This window comes from Larus michahellis, chromosome 2 (assembly GCF_964199755.1).
Source record: "Larus michahellis chromosome 2, bLarMic1.1, whole genome shotgun sequence".
NCBI classification, from domain to species: Eukaryota; Metazoa; Chordata; class Aves; order Charadriiformes; family Laridae; genus Larus; species Larus michahellis.
This window is the reverse complement of record NC_133897.1, coordinates 155,184,136-155,202,357: the sequence shown is the minus strand read 5'-3', so window position 1 is coordinate 155,202,357 and position 18,222 is coordinate 155,184,136. Positions and strand designations below refer to the sequence as shown.

General features: G+C 41.1%; 1 protein-coding gene across 2 annotated transcripts in view; it reads right to left on the bottom strand.

Annotated features, from left to right (window-relative positions):
* Window positions 1-300: 300 nt before the first annotated feature.
* Window positions 301-18,222, bottom strand: part of DEPTOR (DEP domain containing MTOR interacting protein) — a 78,930-nt gene continuing 61,008 nt past the window's right edge. For both annotated transcript variants that reach the window (XM_074577736.1, XM_074577737.1), the window contains one exon: window positions 301-3,340. In XM_074577736.1, coding sequence (XP_074433837.1) covers window positions 3,212-3,340 — 129 coding nt within the window. In that variant the 3' untranslated portion in view covers window positions 301-3,211. The remainder of the gene's footprint in view (window positions 3,341-18,222) is intronic.

Genomic DNA, 18,222 nt, shown 5'->3' with positions numbered 1-18,222 from the left:
TTCTCAGAGGTCTGGACCACGCTAAGGGGGACTTGCTGACCATCAGACCAGTAGCCGTGGGACAGTGTTTGACACATCCCTACCACTCTGGAGTTATTAGTGAGGATATAACGAGGAAAGAAAGAAAATACCAAGAGAATAGTATACATATGGTGTTTGATCTTGATAATCAAAATTACGCATTTTGTAGGAAATACAACAGAAGAAAAATAAGAGAAATATTGCACTGAATTAATGCTCCAATTAGCTTAACTGCTACTTGAATTTAATTAACTATTATATTGCTTAAAGGTGTTCCATAAATGACTTGCAAATGTACATGTGCAGAGGAGTGGCACTAATCTGTGTTATTAAGGCATAAAGATTTATTAGAGGATCTCACAAGATCTGTAGTAACCAAAAATGTGATCACATAAGGGAGTCTTACAAATATACCTGTGTTTTTAATTAAGTTATTATTGCTGATGCCAGGGGGTTTTTTTACCCTTTCTGGTTTCTTGCTTCAGTCCACACTGTGATATTCATGCATCTCTTGAAATGCCTTACTTCTGTGAGTAATCTCACGTTTCCCCTGGTACTTTGCAGGAAGCAAGGTGCTCTATTATATTCAAAATTCCGTGCCCTCTGAAGCGCATGAGAGTTTGACACTGCCTCCTGCGGGCTGTCTCGGAGGGTATGTATCACTATGTGCAGCCAAACTGCAATTTAATTGGAAGTAATGCATTTCATAGCTTAATTGTTAACGTTGCATCCTTTTTTTCCAAACTACAAAACTTCACTGCAGGGATAATTTGAATACCTTTGTCGCATTGAAGAGGGAAAGAATTAATTAAATTCCGGATTGCCAATCAAGTTGAGAACACAATATGGAAATCCCCATTAAACAGCAGGCAAGTAATGGTGCTCAAATTGTGATAGAGACTAATGTAACTTGCAAATGAAAATGCCATCTCCAATCTGTAACATAATAATACGCACAGATTTCTCCCTGCCCCCATTCCCACTCTTTTTGCTCAAGTCTAAAGTGCACTCTGTGATGCATTATTAAGCTAAATTCTGACCCAGTTTCTTAATTATCTGTAAGCTACGGGGAACTTGTAGCAGAATATTAACTAAGGCAAGAGATGTAAGATGGAAGAATCCATGATGGCATTAGAGAGAATCATTAGCATTTTGCTAAGAAAATTCTTCACATTTTAATATTTAACCTAGCCTAACATGTAGAATTTATATTTTAATGGGGTACAAAATATATACTAACCAAGCCACCAAAACAACCCAAGCAAAAAAAGAAAAGAAAACAGAAGTATTTGGGGAAGCATTCCTGGATTCACAAAATCAAAAACATTTAGCATACTGGCACATTTTTGGGACAACAGGATTTTTTCCAACCATTCTTAGTGGATACTATCGACAGTTGTTACAATCTCCTATAATATTACGTGCCGAAGTATTTATTTTAGATGAACTCTAGAATATAATCTGCTATGGGTTATATACGTGTACACAAATTTTGGGGGGTACAATAAGGATAAACAACTGTCATGCTAAATGACACTTTGGAAGAATCTTCCAAACACTTTTTTTGCCTGGTTAGTATCAAGTTAGCAGCTGCAGTTTTATACCTTCCTGCACTGCTGCATACTAGTGGCATACGAGAAGTTTTCATGGTGTAAAATCAACCATGGATATTCCGTATCGGAAACAGAGAGCACATGGACTTCTACCTACAAAGCTTCAGGCATATGTGATTTTGAAGACCTGCTGTATCTCTGACGTAAAAGTGCTTGAGTGAGTGAAAAACATACTGCAAGAGCAATGTTTTTAGTGAGAACAATTTTTAATACAAAACATATTTCAAAAATTATTTGAGGAAAAAATACTTTCCCCACCCCAAAACTGAAGGATTTGTGGTATGCTCATATAGAAAGTCAAGCTTTAGTTGTAAAATTTAGACAGCAGAGAAAGTTTGCAATATATATTTATACTTTTGTGGACAAGGACGTATGTATTCAGTTCAAAGATCAAATAAAACCCATGAAATCCAATTACCATCAAGCTGAGGAGTCACCTAACTCTGCAGAATATGAAATTTGGATATACATTTTTAAGAAGATTTGTTTCATTGATTCATCAACGAAGAAATCCTACTGTTGGAAAAAGAGTAAGAGTCAGTTAAATACAATGTTTTATTAGTAATAGTGTCAAATGCAACTCATGTGGCAAGTCTGTAGTTGGCAAAACATTTGATGATCGGAAAGTGCTAACAAGCTTAATGTACATTCAAGTACATCGCTTCAATTTGAAGTGTACTTTCTTGTCTGGAGCGTCTGGATGTATCATTGCTAGTGCTAACACTGTGAATTTCCCACTTCAACCTGCCAAATATTATTCTTCTTCTTGGAATAAAGGTGTCCAAAATTTCTCCCAAGTGATGAACAGCAAGGCTGAGGCACCTTTCCTTTACAGATAAGGAAAAAAAACCCAAATCAGCATTTTATACTTGAGCACCTAAACCAGTGTGTAGGCATCTAAATAAAAAGCCTGATTTTCAAAGGCAGATTTTGTATAAGTACCACACGCTTTTCCATTTGCATGATTTGTCTTTCTAGACTAATCCGTGTATTCTTTCAGTCCCAAACATTCATACCATAGTATCCTCTACAGAGAATGGACACCTTTTTTTCATGCATTTGCAGTTCATTTGTATTCGATTGCAATCAAGCCAGCATTTAGTCAGCTGTCCTTCGGCCCAAGGAGAGAGCAACCGTGACAGCACGTGCTCCTGCGACAAAGCTGATGTTTACCAACGTACATATGGCATGCAAACCACCTGTGACACCCACAGTGTTTGGTTCTTTCATCTCCTGAAGTGCTTTGATCCAGTGGTGGACTGTGAGGAAATCTGCACGGCCTCTTAGGTGGAAAACCATTCTGACCCATGCAGACGTGACTGGACAGACAACCTAAAGACCTTAGCCTTGTCTCCGTCAGGCAAAGAAAAGTCCTTAGTGAAAATATGCTGGTATCTATTGTTCACTTCTTAGCATAATCACCGTGCTATTATTGTTAAATGAAAGAGAGCCCCCCTCCCCTAAAAGCAAAATCATCTATTTAGACACAGCAATGTTCTGCTTCCATGTGTCATGCTGCTCCATGCTTGTTGCTATTTCTCTCACAAAAATATCCAGTAAGAGGGTTTTTTTCCTTCTCAGGACTCTATTTCTTCCATCACTTCCATCACAATTGTTCGAGGGCCAGTCAGGATGAGGTTGCTCACTGTCCTGTAATCAACGTGGAGAACGTTGAGGCCGTTGACAGATACAACAAACTGGCAAACCTGAGGAGAAAAGTGAGCAGCAAAAAAAGTTACGTATTAGACTTTTTTTGTAAGCTTATTTACACAGATGTACTATCAACTCTTGGGCATGCAAAACCTCCAGAACTCTTCACACCATCTCATTCAGAACTCAGGAAAAACACATTTCTTAGACTAAATCTGCAAAGTTAATTTTTCTGTAAAATTTTTTGAAATATCACTGCAACTTTCAAATCTGTGGAATTTTGAGGTTCTACATCAATCATTTTTCTCATAACTGATTTTTTTCTTATAACAATGATATTTTCTGATACCAGTGGTGCTTTTCAAATAATATGGGACAAGACAGCTCTTTGGCCTTTGCAAAGAGCCTGTTATCCTTAGGTTGTCTTAAACACTTTCATAGAAACCATTTGAGACAGCTCTTGGTAGTCACAGTAAAAATATGGATCATTTTTCCAGGCTTAGGGCAAAGTCTGGATGATAACTTCACTAGATCCAGTGCTAAAACTTCCACCGGTACAACATGAATCCAAAGGATACAAATTCTAGGAAATAATATCGTGGAAGATTAAGTCAATGCTAGGACGGATTAAAATGTCACTGCCATTTTCAGGAGATATTCCTACACAGATTTAGTTCTTTTTAATTTTTATGTGAGCAGGCTTTGGTTTTCTTCAGCAAGTATGGCTCATAAATTCATTTCAAATATGCTAGTATGTTGTTTTTAAAAGCCATCACAAATTCAAACATTGAAAGTCTTGTATCATCAGAGGCTGTTTTCTGTCCAGAAACACTTGATAGAAATATTCTGACCAACACCACTGAATATCTTAAAAGAGTTAATCAGAGAAAAAGTCACATAAACGTAAAAAACCGAGGAGGAAAAGAAAGATGAAATTACTGATTCCTCAAAAACATTAAGCCTTCTTTGTATCTAATCATAATATTATACTATTTGGTAAAAAGGCCAAAAATGTGTAGTGTCTAGATCTGTGTTTTTAATGATAAGAATATGGAGCCTAAAGCAACAATAATATCATCCTGATGTTTCAGTGAAAACAATACATTCACTAGAAGGTTATGTTACTCATAAGTCATCTTGAGTCTGTAAGAAAGAAGCTATCAAGTGAGTGACACTAGGAATTTTCATGCTTTATTTTATATTTTTACCTTTCCTATTTAGGCAGAAACACAACAGAGAAATGTACGCAGGAGAGGTAGGAAGCAGCTCGGGTGTCTTCCAATGCTAGCTCTAAAACAGATTTTCTCGCAAGCCAAGTCATTTAACTTCTGTGCGGCAGTTACCTTCCCTCTCGAGTAAAACATGTGCTGAAACTCAATTCGTATTTGTGCAAAATGTACAGAATGTAGCTATCGATGTTCCATTTAAGGAAAATTATAGAGGAAGCAAAGCCAATCCAAAACTGTAACATTTCATCAAAAAAGCCACCGATGATTTTAATCTCTGCTCCTTAGAGCCTCTGCACAGGACGAGCAGCGGCAGCAGTCCCTGAAGGGAGGGCAGACCTTAGCCCTTACCCTCAGAACTCCTCTGCAGAGCTGAAGATCCTGAAAGTCAGCCTTACTGGCAGCCTAAATGATCATCAAAGTATGGCAATTAGCAATACCACTTAGCCAACTTCCATGGCAGTATGGATGTATCTTTCCTGTAAGTTCATATGCTATATTTCAGCTGCAAGTAGCATTGGGAAAATGGTTCCGGTTTTGCACGCAGACAAAACCTTCTGAATTTTAAGGATATTGGCTGAAAAGGTAACCCATCATCCTCTGCCGTGTGCCTCAATTAGTATTTCAGAGGCATGCCTATTTAGTTTAAAATGCAGATTATTGCAGTACCTATAGGTCTCAACTTCCAGCAAGATTTCCTGATGCTTTCTATGGCTTTCCAAGGTTGTATCAAGTTTTACTGAATTATAGCTCTGGCTCCAGAATAATATTTGGGTTGATTTAAAACAGACCTGCAGAAATAACATTGTCTCTTCTGGCTTAATGCAATTTTTGGAAGTTGAATGGCTGACGTTTGTTTTACTGCTGCATATTCTCAGACTTCTCGAGTTACTGGAATCCCGATGCATGGGACTCGTGTTTGGCCAGGACAGGCATGTAAGCGTGTGATGGATAAATCGGCATGCTGGATCATGTCAGGGGCATTCGGGGGTCTCCGGGGAACATCCCTGGCAGAGGAACAGACTTTCCAGACCAACCACTCACACCAGGGCTGCAATGGTGTGAATGTGGATGACACAGGCACCACAATAGTGAACAGCAATCTGGATGCCAAAGAGTGAATTTCTTACGCAAAAGACAAGAGTTGACACGTCTGCGTTCTCAGTGTGTTTGTTTTAATGTATGCCCCGGGCAGTATTATTAATCAACAATGCGTACGGGCTGAGAACAGCCCCCTTCGTGCTGTCCTTTGCACTGGATCCAAAAGGCTTATTAGTTTCACCATTTCCAGTGGATAGGATTAGATGCACACAGTCCACCCAAGCCAGATGAGAAGAGAAATGTGGAGAGGAGGACAAGGCACAGAAGGGCGTACTTCTGTCCTCAAATTGTACAAAAAGACCCATGAGGAGCAGGAGATGATAATAAAGAGCCAGTCACGCCGGGGGCAGAAAGCTCTCTCCATGGCCATTAATTGGCCAGTGCCCCCCAGGGCTGAGTATCTGCAAATTCCAGATCCAGCTCCCTCAGGGATAAAGAAATGTGGAGCCATTTCCTGCATCCTCCAGTCCTGACGAGGGGAGAGACGTTTGCACCTGAGCCCTTTGGTAGGCCGAGTGCCTTTTTTCACCCAGTTTTCTTCTGCCCACCCCGGTTTTCCATCCTGCGCTGCATCCAGCAAGGGAAATGCAATGCGGCAGCGCTGCTTCGGGCATTTTGGCCATCATCAATCCTGCCCCAAAAAATCCCTCGTTGGGCATTGCTCTCTTGGTGGAGTTACAAAATGAGCGAGAGGAAGCGAGTACCCACAAACCAGCCCTGATTGAGTGTATCAACCCACATATTATTATCTCAGGAATTTTCTTAAGGAGAATGGTTTACAAAATCGCGATGATTTAATGTTACATTTATAAAAACACATTTCAAAAAGCTCTAAGTGCTCAGCTCATAGCTACAGCTCTTAAGGGCTTTGTAACTATAAACATGTAAAATTTCTCTGTTGGTTTCCACACATCAGTAACTATAATAGATAATAAACTAGAGTTAAAAGAGCCTCAAAGAGCCTTTTATTGCTCATTTCCTCATAGCTCTCCAAGGGGCTTGACAGGAGATAAGCATCCATTTTTATCCCTCAGACTTCAAGAAATGACAAAGCCCAGAATAAATTCCGACCATTTTGTTGGTCAGGATGTGGTGATCTAAAAACCACAGAAACCAAAACAGTTAAATAAAGTAACGCTGAAATGAAAAGGCCCCCTGAATTAATTTTGAATATTTAAATGTTACAGTAATGAACATTTATGGTTAAGTATTTCAATTTGCCACCTTGGCATAGGGCACCTCACAGAAGTAGGGACAGCAGAAAAAGCACCTCTGTCTTTCTGCAGGTTTTCACTGGCACGTACAGACGGTTTAACCAAATCCAGGTGTTCCCAGGAAAAGGAAAACTTCAACTTTGGGCTTATGTTTGAACAGAAAGGGTCTGGGAACCTATCGCTTAAAGAAGTTTGCAAAGATTTCTCATGCCATTTATCATCAAACTGAAGATGGCAAGAAGAGGAATTATCATTAGTTGCCATAACATTTCATGGCCAAAATCAGGATTGTGCTGTACTTGGAGCTGTACAACCCTTCCTCCCCCTCACTGGTTATTGCTCTTCCCTCCACGACAAGCTTTGGCTGCCGGCCCCTCCTTTGTCTTGCCAAGCTGCCCTGGAGATGTCCATCCCCACCCCCTGATTTTCCTGCCGGGAGAATCGCCCGTGGAGGTGGAGCCAGCGCCGATGAAGGGCTGCGGTGAGGATGACTGTGGGATGCTCCCGAGGGATGTCAGAGACCGGCTGCCGGCGTGGGCGTGGAATTGCGCAACTACCAGTTATTGAAGAAAAACATCGCATACCTGTGACTAATTCTTACTTAGCGTTCTGCATCAGGATGACCTTAATATTTATGAATGCGACAGGAATATTATTTGAGGATAGGCCGTTAGCCTACATCCTTGGATATTCAGACACTGTTTGCACTATAGGCTTTAGTCACCTGTCCTTGTGCACCCAGGCCTCACTTGCTGGACGTTTTTCAATTTAATATTTAAAAAAACCCAAACCTGAACAATTTTCCTTTCTGTTACTAGGCTCACTTCTCAGAAGAAGATTCACAGATCATGAAAAGCTGGAAATTTCCACACAGATTTTGGATTAAGTGAAGATTGAAAAGTTCTTTGGGACAGCCCTAAAAAAAGCATTTAATTTTACAGATGCAGTGAGTCAAACCGTTCATCACTGGCCATTTACATTTCAGCATCAGGATCAGTATCTGGAATCCACTCTGCTTTTTGGGTTTTTGCTAACTTCTCTTGAAGAAAGAGCATAAACACAAATACAGATCAAATAGGTACCAAAGAAATCAGTGTTACCAAATACAATGTAGGCTTGAAATTCTTGGATACAAACCTAGATTATGCAATGACACATTAAAGATAGTGGCAAAAATACTGGTTTTCAGCAGTATTTTATCCAATTATCTGGGCAGTAATGGGACCACTCAGGGTCTAAGACTGCAAAGCACAAAGTCTCTACCAGCACACTTGAATTTTCTCCTCCACCACCAGCAAGGTCAACCAAACGACAAGTTTTCCACGGGCTCTTTGACACTGATAGCTGCTCTGGCATTGGCTGTTAACAGCATAAAGAGATGCTGAAAACGTTGCCAACAATTCATTTCCATTGAAGGTGTGAATATTACTGTACATGTGGCAACTGCATGAAGGAAAATCTTAAAAAATGCTGGAGAGAGAGAGAGTGAAATCCAGCCCTGCATTAATCTCTCGCTCTGGAGCAGACAGGATTTCACCCCTGGACTCTGTGCAGATCTGAAACAGATTTCTAGCAGCTGGCAGCTCAAACCAGGGCCACGTCCTGCTCCAAAGCAGATCCCTTTGAAACCGAAGTTCTTCAAAAGTTATTAGGACATTGCACAGAAACATGCAGTTGCTGGGAAAGCTGTGTGTGAATCAGGGCTGGCTCAGTTGTCCACCGTGAGACAGACTGGATTTAACCCTTCGCTCCGTTCATAATTTGCATGCACACTGATTTACATATAGTTATCCGATAGTTTAGGACACAGTCCCTTGACTATTATTTCTTCTTCTCTTCTGGTGCGACGCCAAAGTCACAGAGATAATTTTTACTTTAAGACAAGCCGTTCCCAAAATACATGGAAAAATGTATTGGTTTCTTTTTGGTCTTTTTAAAAAAATCTTACTAGCATCAAATAGAAATGATGAATTCAAGCAAATGTAGGAGTTATTTTCAACCCTGGAAAGTTCTTCAGTAGTTTTCCTAGAACTAAAATAAAAGCTTCTAAGTATAACTTCTTTCAGAGCTGTCTAAAGAAAAGTATATTTTGACAATTTTACAGAATAAAATTGATAGCAGAATCGACAATATAACTATTTCAAAAAGAAAAGAATAGTCCGATGTTAGTGCTTTTGCTTTTCTTCTTGCTAAATGAAAATGAAAATTAAATCCATTACAGCCTGCTTACTTTTCTGTTATAGAGATACCCTCTCAGTAATTATAAATAAATGTGTTTTTCATGTCCTACTAATCCTGCAGGGACAAGGATCAGCTGGCCAGTTTGAGTAGCTCAAGCTTATAATTGTTTCATTATGGTATTCTGAAACTCACTGTGCTCTTCCAGAGGCAAGGTTCTTCACGTCTGGTTAGCAAAGTCGTCTATTTTCTATGTGTAATCTGCAGGAGACCTGCGAGATCCTGATTTCTATTAAATATCAGGCCGTGCTGTCAGTAAGAACCCTTCCTTACAGGCACCCACCCAAAGTGGGGCTGAAGGATTAACATTTTGCAATTGTCAGTGATCTGGAGATGTCTTCAGGAGAATACCCAACAAATCAAGCTCTCCACACTTCATAGATATTTTTTAAAACTCTGGGCCAGTTCTAAGGTAGAACACTTACTGGTTGACTCCTGTGGTATGGCCACAGCTCTCACCTGTGAAGGTTACTGACCTGCTGAAACTGAGAAGGAAAAAGCAAAGCAAAGAAAGGAAATACCTTCTTTACCATTGCTTGTTTAAAGAGGCGATATATCCACTTTGGCTTTTCTTGCCTTGCTGACAGATTTCAGCAAAATTTGGAGAAGGCTTAGGTGCTGCAAGAATGTAACATCTGAAACACAGCTTTCAGCCTTCAGAGAGGAGGAAGAGGACATGCACGCTTGCACGCTTCCAACATTTTAAAGGAAGAGTTATGCTTCCAATGTGATTTTCCCTCCCCCGCATTCCCCTTGCTCCTCTGGGGATGCTGGGAACCGCTGCTGCCATTCCCGCCTCCCGAGCACCGCTGCGCTCTCAAGCAAGCAGATCGAAATCATGGCATCATTTTTTAAATCTAATTTAAATATGAAACATGAAGGACTTCAGAGAGGAGCGAAAGTCAGCACTCCCATCTAAGGCTGTTATTTTGTCACAAATGGACAAAAATCAGCACCATTTCTACTTTTTATTGCAGTTAATGTTTAAAAGGGAGTATTTACAAGCGAGTAACAATCCAGGTTTCCCCTGCTGGTTGTTACATCACTTGAAGAAATCTTCTGAGCTAATTACCACATCATCGCCTTCTACCTCATACACCACGCCATGGGTTTGTACACAAACCACTTAGTGACAACACCAGAGGACGAGGTTTCCCTCTCCTTAGGAATTAAAGAGCTTACGTATCTTACTTTGAAAAGAAACACAGGGAAAAAAGGTTTGTTTATTAAACGCTGAAGCAGTAACCTGATCTGGGACACCACAACACTTTCAGATGCCCTTGGCCTGAATTGCCATCCTGCTATCAAACCTCTTCTGAAGGGGAGGAGGGTTGGTAGCAGGACTTGGTGCCTGCACTCCCCTGAGGTCCCTTTGTGCTGGCTCTGGGGAGCAACGCGCCAAAGCCAGGCACCACTCCCTTTTAATCTTGTGCCAGCAAAAATAAATAAATGAAAGGACTTGTCTCCAGGCAAAATAAGTTCCCTGATGTGCCCGACACGGTTGGAGGAAGGAGGCAATAGATACGTATCTGGTTGGAGGCAAAGGGAGAGAGGGAGATGAAAAGGAGGTGAAGATAGGACCAGCCTTTCTGGCAGTAGATTATACTCAGACCAGTAAACTGCAGCTTAAGTTTTCAGATAACTAAAAGTCCCAGTGAAATCAATGGCAAGACAGATATTAGGGTAAAAGGAACAAGCGTGGAGAAATCTGAGGCAGAAGAACAACAGTGGAGGAGAGAGGGTGCAGGGCTCAACTTTGTCTTTTACACCCTTACACAGACAACCTGCATTTATGCTGATGCAGGGGCTCCTCTGTGTTAATAGGTAACCCATAGTCATAGAGCAGAGGAATCCCCGTGCTCAGCAAAGAGCCCAGGCCACAGAGACGCTGAACGTGCTGCCACGGAGGAGCCTAAGACGCAAGACTAACCTTCTAAATCAAAGCAAACACAGGCAGCACTGAAGTATTTGGTCCCACTCTGCTGAGCTTTACATTGTCGCGCTGGAATGAGGAAAAAGATGAAAATCACAGGTCCTAAAAGTTATGTTTCCATTTAGATTTTTATCTTTTATTTGTTTGTTTGTTTGTTTTTTAAGAATTCCTGCAATCTTGCTAGGATTAGTAAATCAAAGCTGGAACCTAACAATTCCAAACCTACTGCATGTCATCGGAAGGTTAAAAAATCATGCAATGTTCTTTTCAACATAACTGAGGTTACTGGATGAAACAGAATAAATTGCAGCTGTGTGTTCAGCTCTGTAAATATCTCTAGCAAATGTGTAATTGGCTGTAGAGTGGGTGGTGTGGGAGTCGGCAAGTATCCAGGTCTTGCATAAACACAGGATTCTCTCTCTAGTGGGACGCGTTTCTTGTTCAATCTTTACACCAGAGTTAAGCTGGCCCACTGTCCCACCGGCGGGCTAGAAACTGGGTACCAGCAGAGCATGGTACAAGGCACAGCAGAGAAAACCAACTCCACTTACAGAATTACAGACATAAGCGTATAACTCTGGCTCTCCATCTTGATCTGTGGCTCTGGTCTGGTATGGACGGTTTGCCTGAGCAAGGCTTCATTACGTAGGTTCATTACAGACATTCATTACATACTTCTTTTTTATTTTAAAAAAGGAGCTGACTTTTTTATAGTATTCCAAACTCATAGGCCTCTAATTAAAAAAAAAAAAATCAGAAATTAAACAACATATTATAAAACCTACATAATGTAAAAATAATAAATACATCTAATAAAATAATATATATTATGACATAATACAATAGTTCACATAATATAAAATTAAGTCATAGATTCTGAAAGGGTCTCACCATTGGTTCAGATCGCGTCTCACTCCTCCCCCACTGATGGGAATCAATGGGAATTCAAGTCTTTTTTTTTTTTTTTTTCACTGGGAATAGAATGAAACCATTGCTGCGCAAACTCCACAAATAGGGTGGACAAATTAGAGGGGAAAAAGAGCTGACCTAACAGCCCATGAGAACAACTCTTGTTTTGGGGTGGGCAGCTTTCGGTTGGCACACAAGTGCTGGCTCTGCGGCGGCAGAGTTTCCCCAACGGGCTGACTGAGCGATCAGACAAACGCCGACACAGCGAACAGGAATTACTCACGGAGGTCAATTAAAGCTATCTGTAGATACCTGGGGGGTAATAATAGTAAGGACTTAATACTCTGAAATGCAAACCTTCCATGAATAGGGAGGAGGGAAATATAGGTCACTGCTTCTCATGGCCCTAATTGGGAATTGGTGTGTAAAATGACTGACTGAATCTGAGTTCTAGCGGGAAATACCCACAGGTAAAGCCGAGCTGGACTGGGCCACATCACAAAAGCAAACCAGTGAGTGCATGCTTAACTTTATAAGCATTTTTATTGTATACTGCAATTTGATACCTACCACAGAACAACTCTGAAAAATGTTAAATAACTTGAATGGCTAAAGGTGGCTCTGGGTGAACTACTGCAGCAGTAGCAGAAGAAGGTGCCATCTTAGCTTAGAAATAGTGTCTTTTTATGCTTGGGTTGACCTTTTAGTATTTTGGTTTTGTTTTTGGTTTTTTTTTTTTTTTTCTGGTATATCTACACCTAAACTAGAGTTGCTAAAAAAAAACCACACATAATGAGTAAAGAACTTAAAAACTATATATCAGTTTACTTACAAGTTCAAATATGATTAAGCTAAACTAATGAAACGTAGTTCATTTAGGGCCCATATTAGTGAAAAACAGTCCCTAAACCAGCCCAGACACGGGAGTTACGAGGGCAGCCAGACCTACGCAGGGCACCCTCAGCACCCCGCGGTATCAAGGCTGTAATGAGCAGGGACGGTCTGCGCTGTTTCAGACAAACAGCTGCTCTCTGTTTGCACAGACAAAAGTGCAATTGTTTTTCCATGTGTTTGACCAGCTGAACAGAGCCTTGGCTTTAACGCAACGTGTTTCCCGAATCATTGGCTTATATCATGAAAGGGACCCAGCTTGTGTCTCGAGCAGCAGCAAGAAGACAAGCCAGGGAGAAGCGCGGGGAAGGGTCTGCAAAGCAGGCGGCCGGGGAGCAGCCGCATCCCCGAAGCGCTCGGGGCAGGGAGCTGCCGCAGCCACGATGCTGTAAACCCAGCAGCATCTGAGGAACCCTTCCAGGCTTCAAGCAACTAAGCCTAATCATACAAAATGCTTTTCATCCTCAACTGAGAGCAAAAGCAGTTCAAAATGCCAGTATTTTGCTCTACCGGCCTCTAATTTTATGTCTTTTTAATAGACACTTAGGATATTCTTTTTAAAGTTTCAGCCATTCTGCTGCAATCCAGCCATGGGCTAAATTTTTCAGCTGACGATCCTCTCTTCAGAGAGCCTGGGCTACCTAAGAGTGACCTGCAATAGCCCAAGAAAGCTTGAGCAAGGGTAAGATCCCAGCTGTTCTGGCTGGCACTAAATCTCGGTTTAAGCTGTATCAAAACACAAGCACAGCCCTGTTTTACAGTGCAGCTGAAACCAAGACTGCTTTCTCTCTCTCTGAATAGCTACAGCTGTAAGACTTCAGAAACAATCAAGAAAGCACTTTCATAAATGCAGGGTGTTCCGATATCTGGGTTATCCTGCCATACAACTCCACTTACTTGAATTTTTAAACCTACTTTTTACTAAAATAATGGGACTAAATTTAAAAAATCCACTGACCTTCAATTACAAACCTGCAGACAATTTTTTTTTTCTAAATTGTATTTGCTATTGATGAGAAGGAGCCAATGTACAGACACAAGTACAGCAGGTCACTTGCTGCACGACAGCATTTTAGGTGACCGGCCTAGAAACAAGTTCAATTCTAATGTCAACCACACTGCTGCGAATGCAGAAGAAAGAGCTCTGAGGTATTATGAAACTTTCTGTATTTGCATAAGGTTTCAGTTGTTGTAAAAAAAGAAAAAAAAAGTCATTTTATTGCCCAGTAAAACTCTCTCTCTGCTAAAAGAGTCTTTAGAAAAAAATCACACAGAGTTATTGGAAATCTAATACTGTTCTGCAGGCCAAAATTGAGGCCTGGGATAAGCAAGTAAAACCTTGCTAAACCTGTGTCCTGTGAGTTTAGGGGAAAAAAGGAAATTCGCTGTTAAAGGTGAAATTTATACTCAAAAAGCTAAACCAAGTCCTTTTATATTTTATGTAGGAATTCCCACTGCCTTAATTCCTTTCTCCATAGTGACTAACACAGGTCCTGTTGTTCAAAAACAGGACTGAAAATCAGAAAAAGAATTTTTCTCTGTTTTCTTTTGCGTGTGTAGCTCACGGTTTACATCCTGCTGGAGTGATGTTTGAGTGCTGCCCTGCCCGTCTGCGTGGGAGGGGATCTGTCCCGTATTTTCTATACTTCAAGGGGGTGACCCTTCAGATGTGGAGTTTTGATTTCTTTATGATATAACAGTCCCTGATATACACAGGAAGCACCGAGTCTCTTGTCCAATATAAAGCTGGCTGATTTGTTTTAGGTGATTTTAAGCCCACTGACTCAGAAGAACTGAAGTCCATTGACACAAGTGCAGTCCCGCACCCCATCTACTTGGTGGAGACATCTGCATGAGGGTGGAGTTCACTTAACCATCCAACTGGGGCCTCGGAAGAGATGTCTTCGAAACAAACTGATCTTTAAACAACTCTGTGTGGAAAGAGGCAAGGCAAATCAAGGAAACAAGCAGAAAAATGGAGATCCACCGAAAAAAGTAGGAATGTAGGATGAAATTCTGACATGTCTGAAGACACCAGGAGCTTTATCATGGCTTTAAAAGAACCAGAATGTCATACTTGGAGTCTAATGATTTATTAGTGGAAAACAGAGCAAAACAGAGAAGAGTTTTGGTAAAGATTAGCGGAGATGGGAATATGGTAGCATTGGAAAGAGAAAGTCTCTGCCCCCAGAACAGCACCAACCTGGGTAGGGATGGCAGGGCGGTATGTCACAAAGAAAGTATTTGGAGTTAATACAAACACTCTCAAGGGGGGTGGGGGCGGGGAGGAGGATGGCTTAGAAAAGAGGACAGTTGTGCAAACTGCAGTTTGAAACTCAGCGGAGCCTGCGCCCATGTAACATTGCTGCACTGGTAGATCCAGTCTGTAAATTTGGATCTACGTGTTGCTCTGAGACTGGGAAACCTAGACCGTACGCTGTGAACCACAGCCCCAGGAGACACGAGGAAACTTTTGCAAACCTGGAGGCTTTTCACTTGTACTGGTTTCAATATGTCAGATTTGTTGGCATTTTCCATCCACCCACAGTACTTTACAAGAATATCCATGCATTTTCTTAGGAAAATGGTCAACGTAGTTGCACAGAGGGTTTGTGGCAGGGTAAAGAAGAGAATCCAAATCAAAATTGTGTCTCCCATGTGGCCACCATGGGGCAAGTTCAATGAGCAGCCCAGTGGTCCACTGTCTCTAAGACAGTGTCCTGCCACTCAGAGAGGCCCAACAATGATAGCGCTTCCACCATGGAAGAGGAATAAAACAGACTGAGGAGCTGGTGCGGCGAAGGGGCACAAGAGAGACTGATTAGCAGCTCATCCAATGCCACACTGGAATTCCCAACGACAAGGGGAAAGGGGGACTGCTGAGAAAACATTTAATGATTTCAATCAACCTAAAGACACGGTGCTAATGCAAAGGATGATCAAGGCCGTAAGGACTCTGTTGTTGCACTTGTAGTATTCTGAATTGAAAGCACAGGAGAGATTTGCCAAACCTCATCTCCTTTTGGCAACCAGACAAAATTCTGGCAGCGACACAGAATGCAGCTCCCAAAATGACATTTTGCTTCAGTAAGAGAAGCCCCTAGTTTGGTGAGAGGGCTGAATTCACAAAATGCTCAGACAAGAGGAGATGGATGTAATGCAGTTTGCTGCCCAGTACTCGTAGAACTGTTACTATGATAATTTTGGTGGCAATAACCCCAGTATAGTTAGAGTAACACAGTTTTAGGGTAGGTCCAACCTATTGAAAAGTGGTAACAGGCCTCACTCTAAAAAATTTGGGAAGTACTCATTGAGGTTAATTAAACACATCTACTGGAAATGGAAACTTTGGGACAGTTACAGAGGCATCACCACAGCTCACCAGCAAACTCCTTGAGCAAAGGACGACCACAGACCAAAAAGAGAAGGCAGGCACAGAGTAGGAACGCGCAGGCAGAGGTTCATGCATCAATCAGGAAAGTATGGTGACTGCTATCCATGCTGTTAAGCAGTTGTCAAGGACAACCAACCAATAATCCTTTTTTTGTGTGTGTGTGTCGATGGCAGAGTTGAGTATTTTCACATTCACAAATATTTGATCTCTTCCAACTACCGTTGAATCATCATGCTACTGAGTAACACAGCTGCTTTGCTAATTTTTTTGAGTCATTTAGAAAGATTTCTACTAGAGATCAAATGAAAGAAAAATAAAAGCATTGACACTGTTGACCGTTATGTTTTTACTGTGCTCTTAACATGTCCTAATGTGAGAACCACTCTTTTTGAGTATGACTTAGAAGACGTTCAAGGCTAATGGCTGCTCTCCTCAGCTCACTCCCTCCAATCTCTGGGATGAATAGTAGCACATAAAATCTGAGGTTCTGGTTACAGCTGCATAAAGGGAAAGACGGAGCTACAACTTGTTTGAATTTTCTTTGGTTTTGCAAACGCAGAGTTGATTTTACGGTAAAATATCAAATCTGATTTCTTAAAATTAGATTTCTCTGAAGTCATAGGTGCTTGAATACAGCTTCCACATTTCTTTGGGGGAGAATGGACCCTTATGTTATCAGTTATAATTAAATACTATCAGAAAATGAGGCACTCATGGAGATGTGTTTGGAACTTATATATACATCTATATGCAAGCCCTACAGTAGTGGCATTCATTGCACGCAGTGCTATGCGCATTTAGCTCTGCTGCTTCTCTATTTATGGACAAGCTATGAAAGCAGTTTGTCAGCAACTTTTTTTGAGTGTTCACATTACCAAATACATTTCTTCTGAATTCACTCTAATGTAATTATCAAATTCAGCAGCGAGCCGATAACACAGCTAAAGGAAAATACCAACCTGCCTCGGTGTTTTCATGCTGTAATTGAAAACAGATGGCAACTCATGTAATTTATGCTTTTCTACAACCAGTAACATGTTGGTATAAGATAAGAATTCTAAGACTGAATTGCATCTGCTTCAACAACACCATATGCTAGTGCACAGTATAAATATTTATCCAAACCTACTTCATCTTCCCATTTAAAGCTCAGTCTCATGAGACAGTGAAAGTACCCTTCGGATAGCTTCAATTAGCACTGGAGCATCTCCCCAGTGCTTTAAAGGGTTAGAATTCCAGCACCACACGCTGAGGGATCTTCCCTTTCCTTACTAACCTTCATGGAGAGGGTTAAATGGAGGCATGTTCATTGTGCCTTCTTTATATACTATACATTCCAGGCTGCCTTTAGGAGTTATGAAGGAGTTTCTTACTTACAATGTCCAAGCTTCTTCACTTCTCCCACTATCCTGTAATACATCGGAGATTGGCCACAGCCATAATTGGGATATTTTTTTCCTGGGGGAATAGTTTATGGATTTTTAGGATTTTTAGACTGGTTTATCTTGCTTGTCAAGCAGTTAAGCAATCACCAGTTTTGGGGTCAGACTGACAAGGACGTGGAGTGGGTTTTGCATTTCTCTGCAGCATGGGGTACGTTCAGCCTCCCAAGAATCTCAGAGTTCAAATTTCCTCCTATTGCAGGAATTGAAGGCGTTGGCGATTCCTCTGACATCACATGCTTTTGGGTTCATTTTCCCCCACTTGGCACCTTAGAATGCATAGCTTTGAGTCCTTTATGTTACAAGCCTGTAATATTTTGTGACTGTGGCAGTGTTTGGACTCTGTGGACTAATCAGAAAGTACTTATGTTCCTTTGATTACAGGGAGACTGAGCTTGATTGCTTGATGGACCTGACAGCAATCTGCTCCGTGAAACAGTGGCTACTCCATTACACTTGAGATTTGGCTCTTATTCTGCTAGTGAAATCATTTGAGAACCCGGACCTGAAATAATCATTTGTGAATGCAGAAGATGATGGCACAGACACAAAATTTATGAGGCTGACCTCCTCCTTGTGCCAGGTTTTAA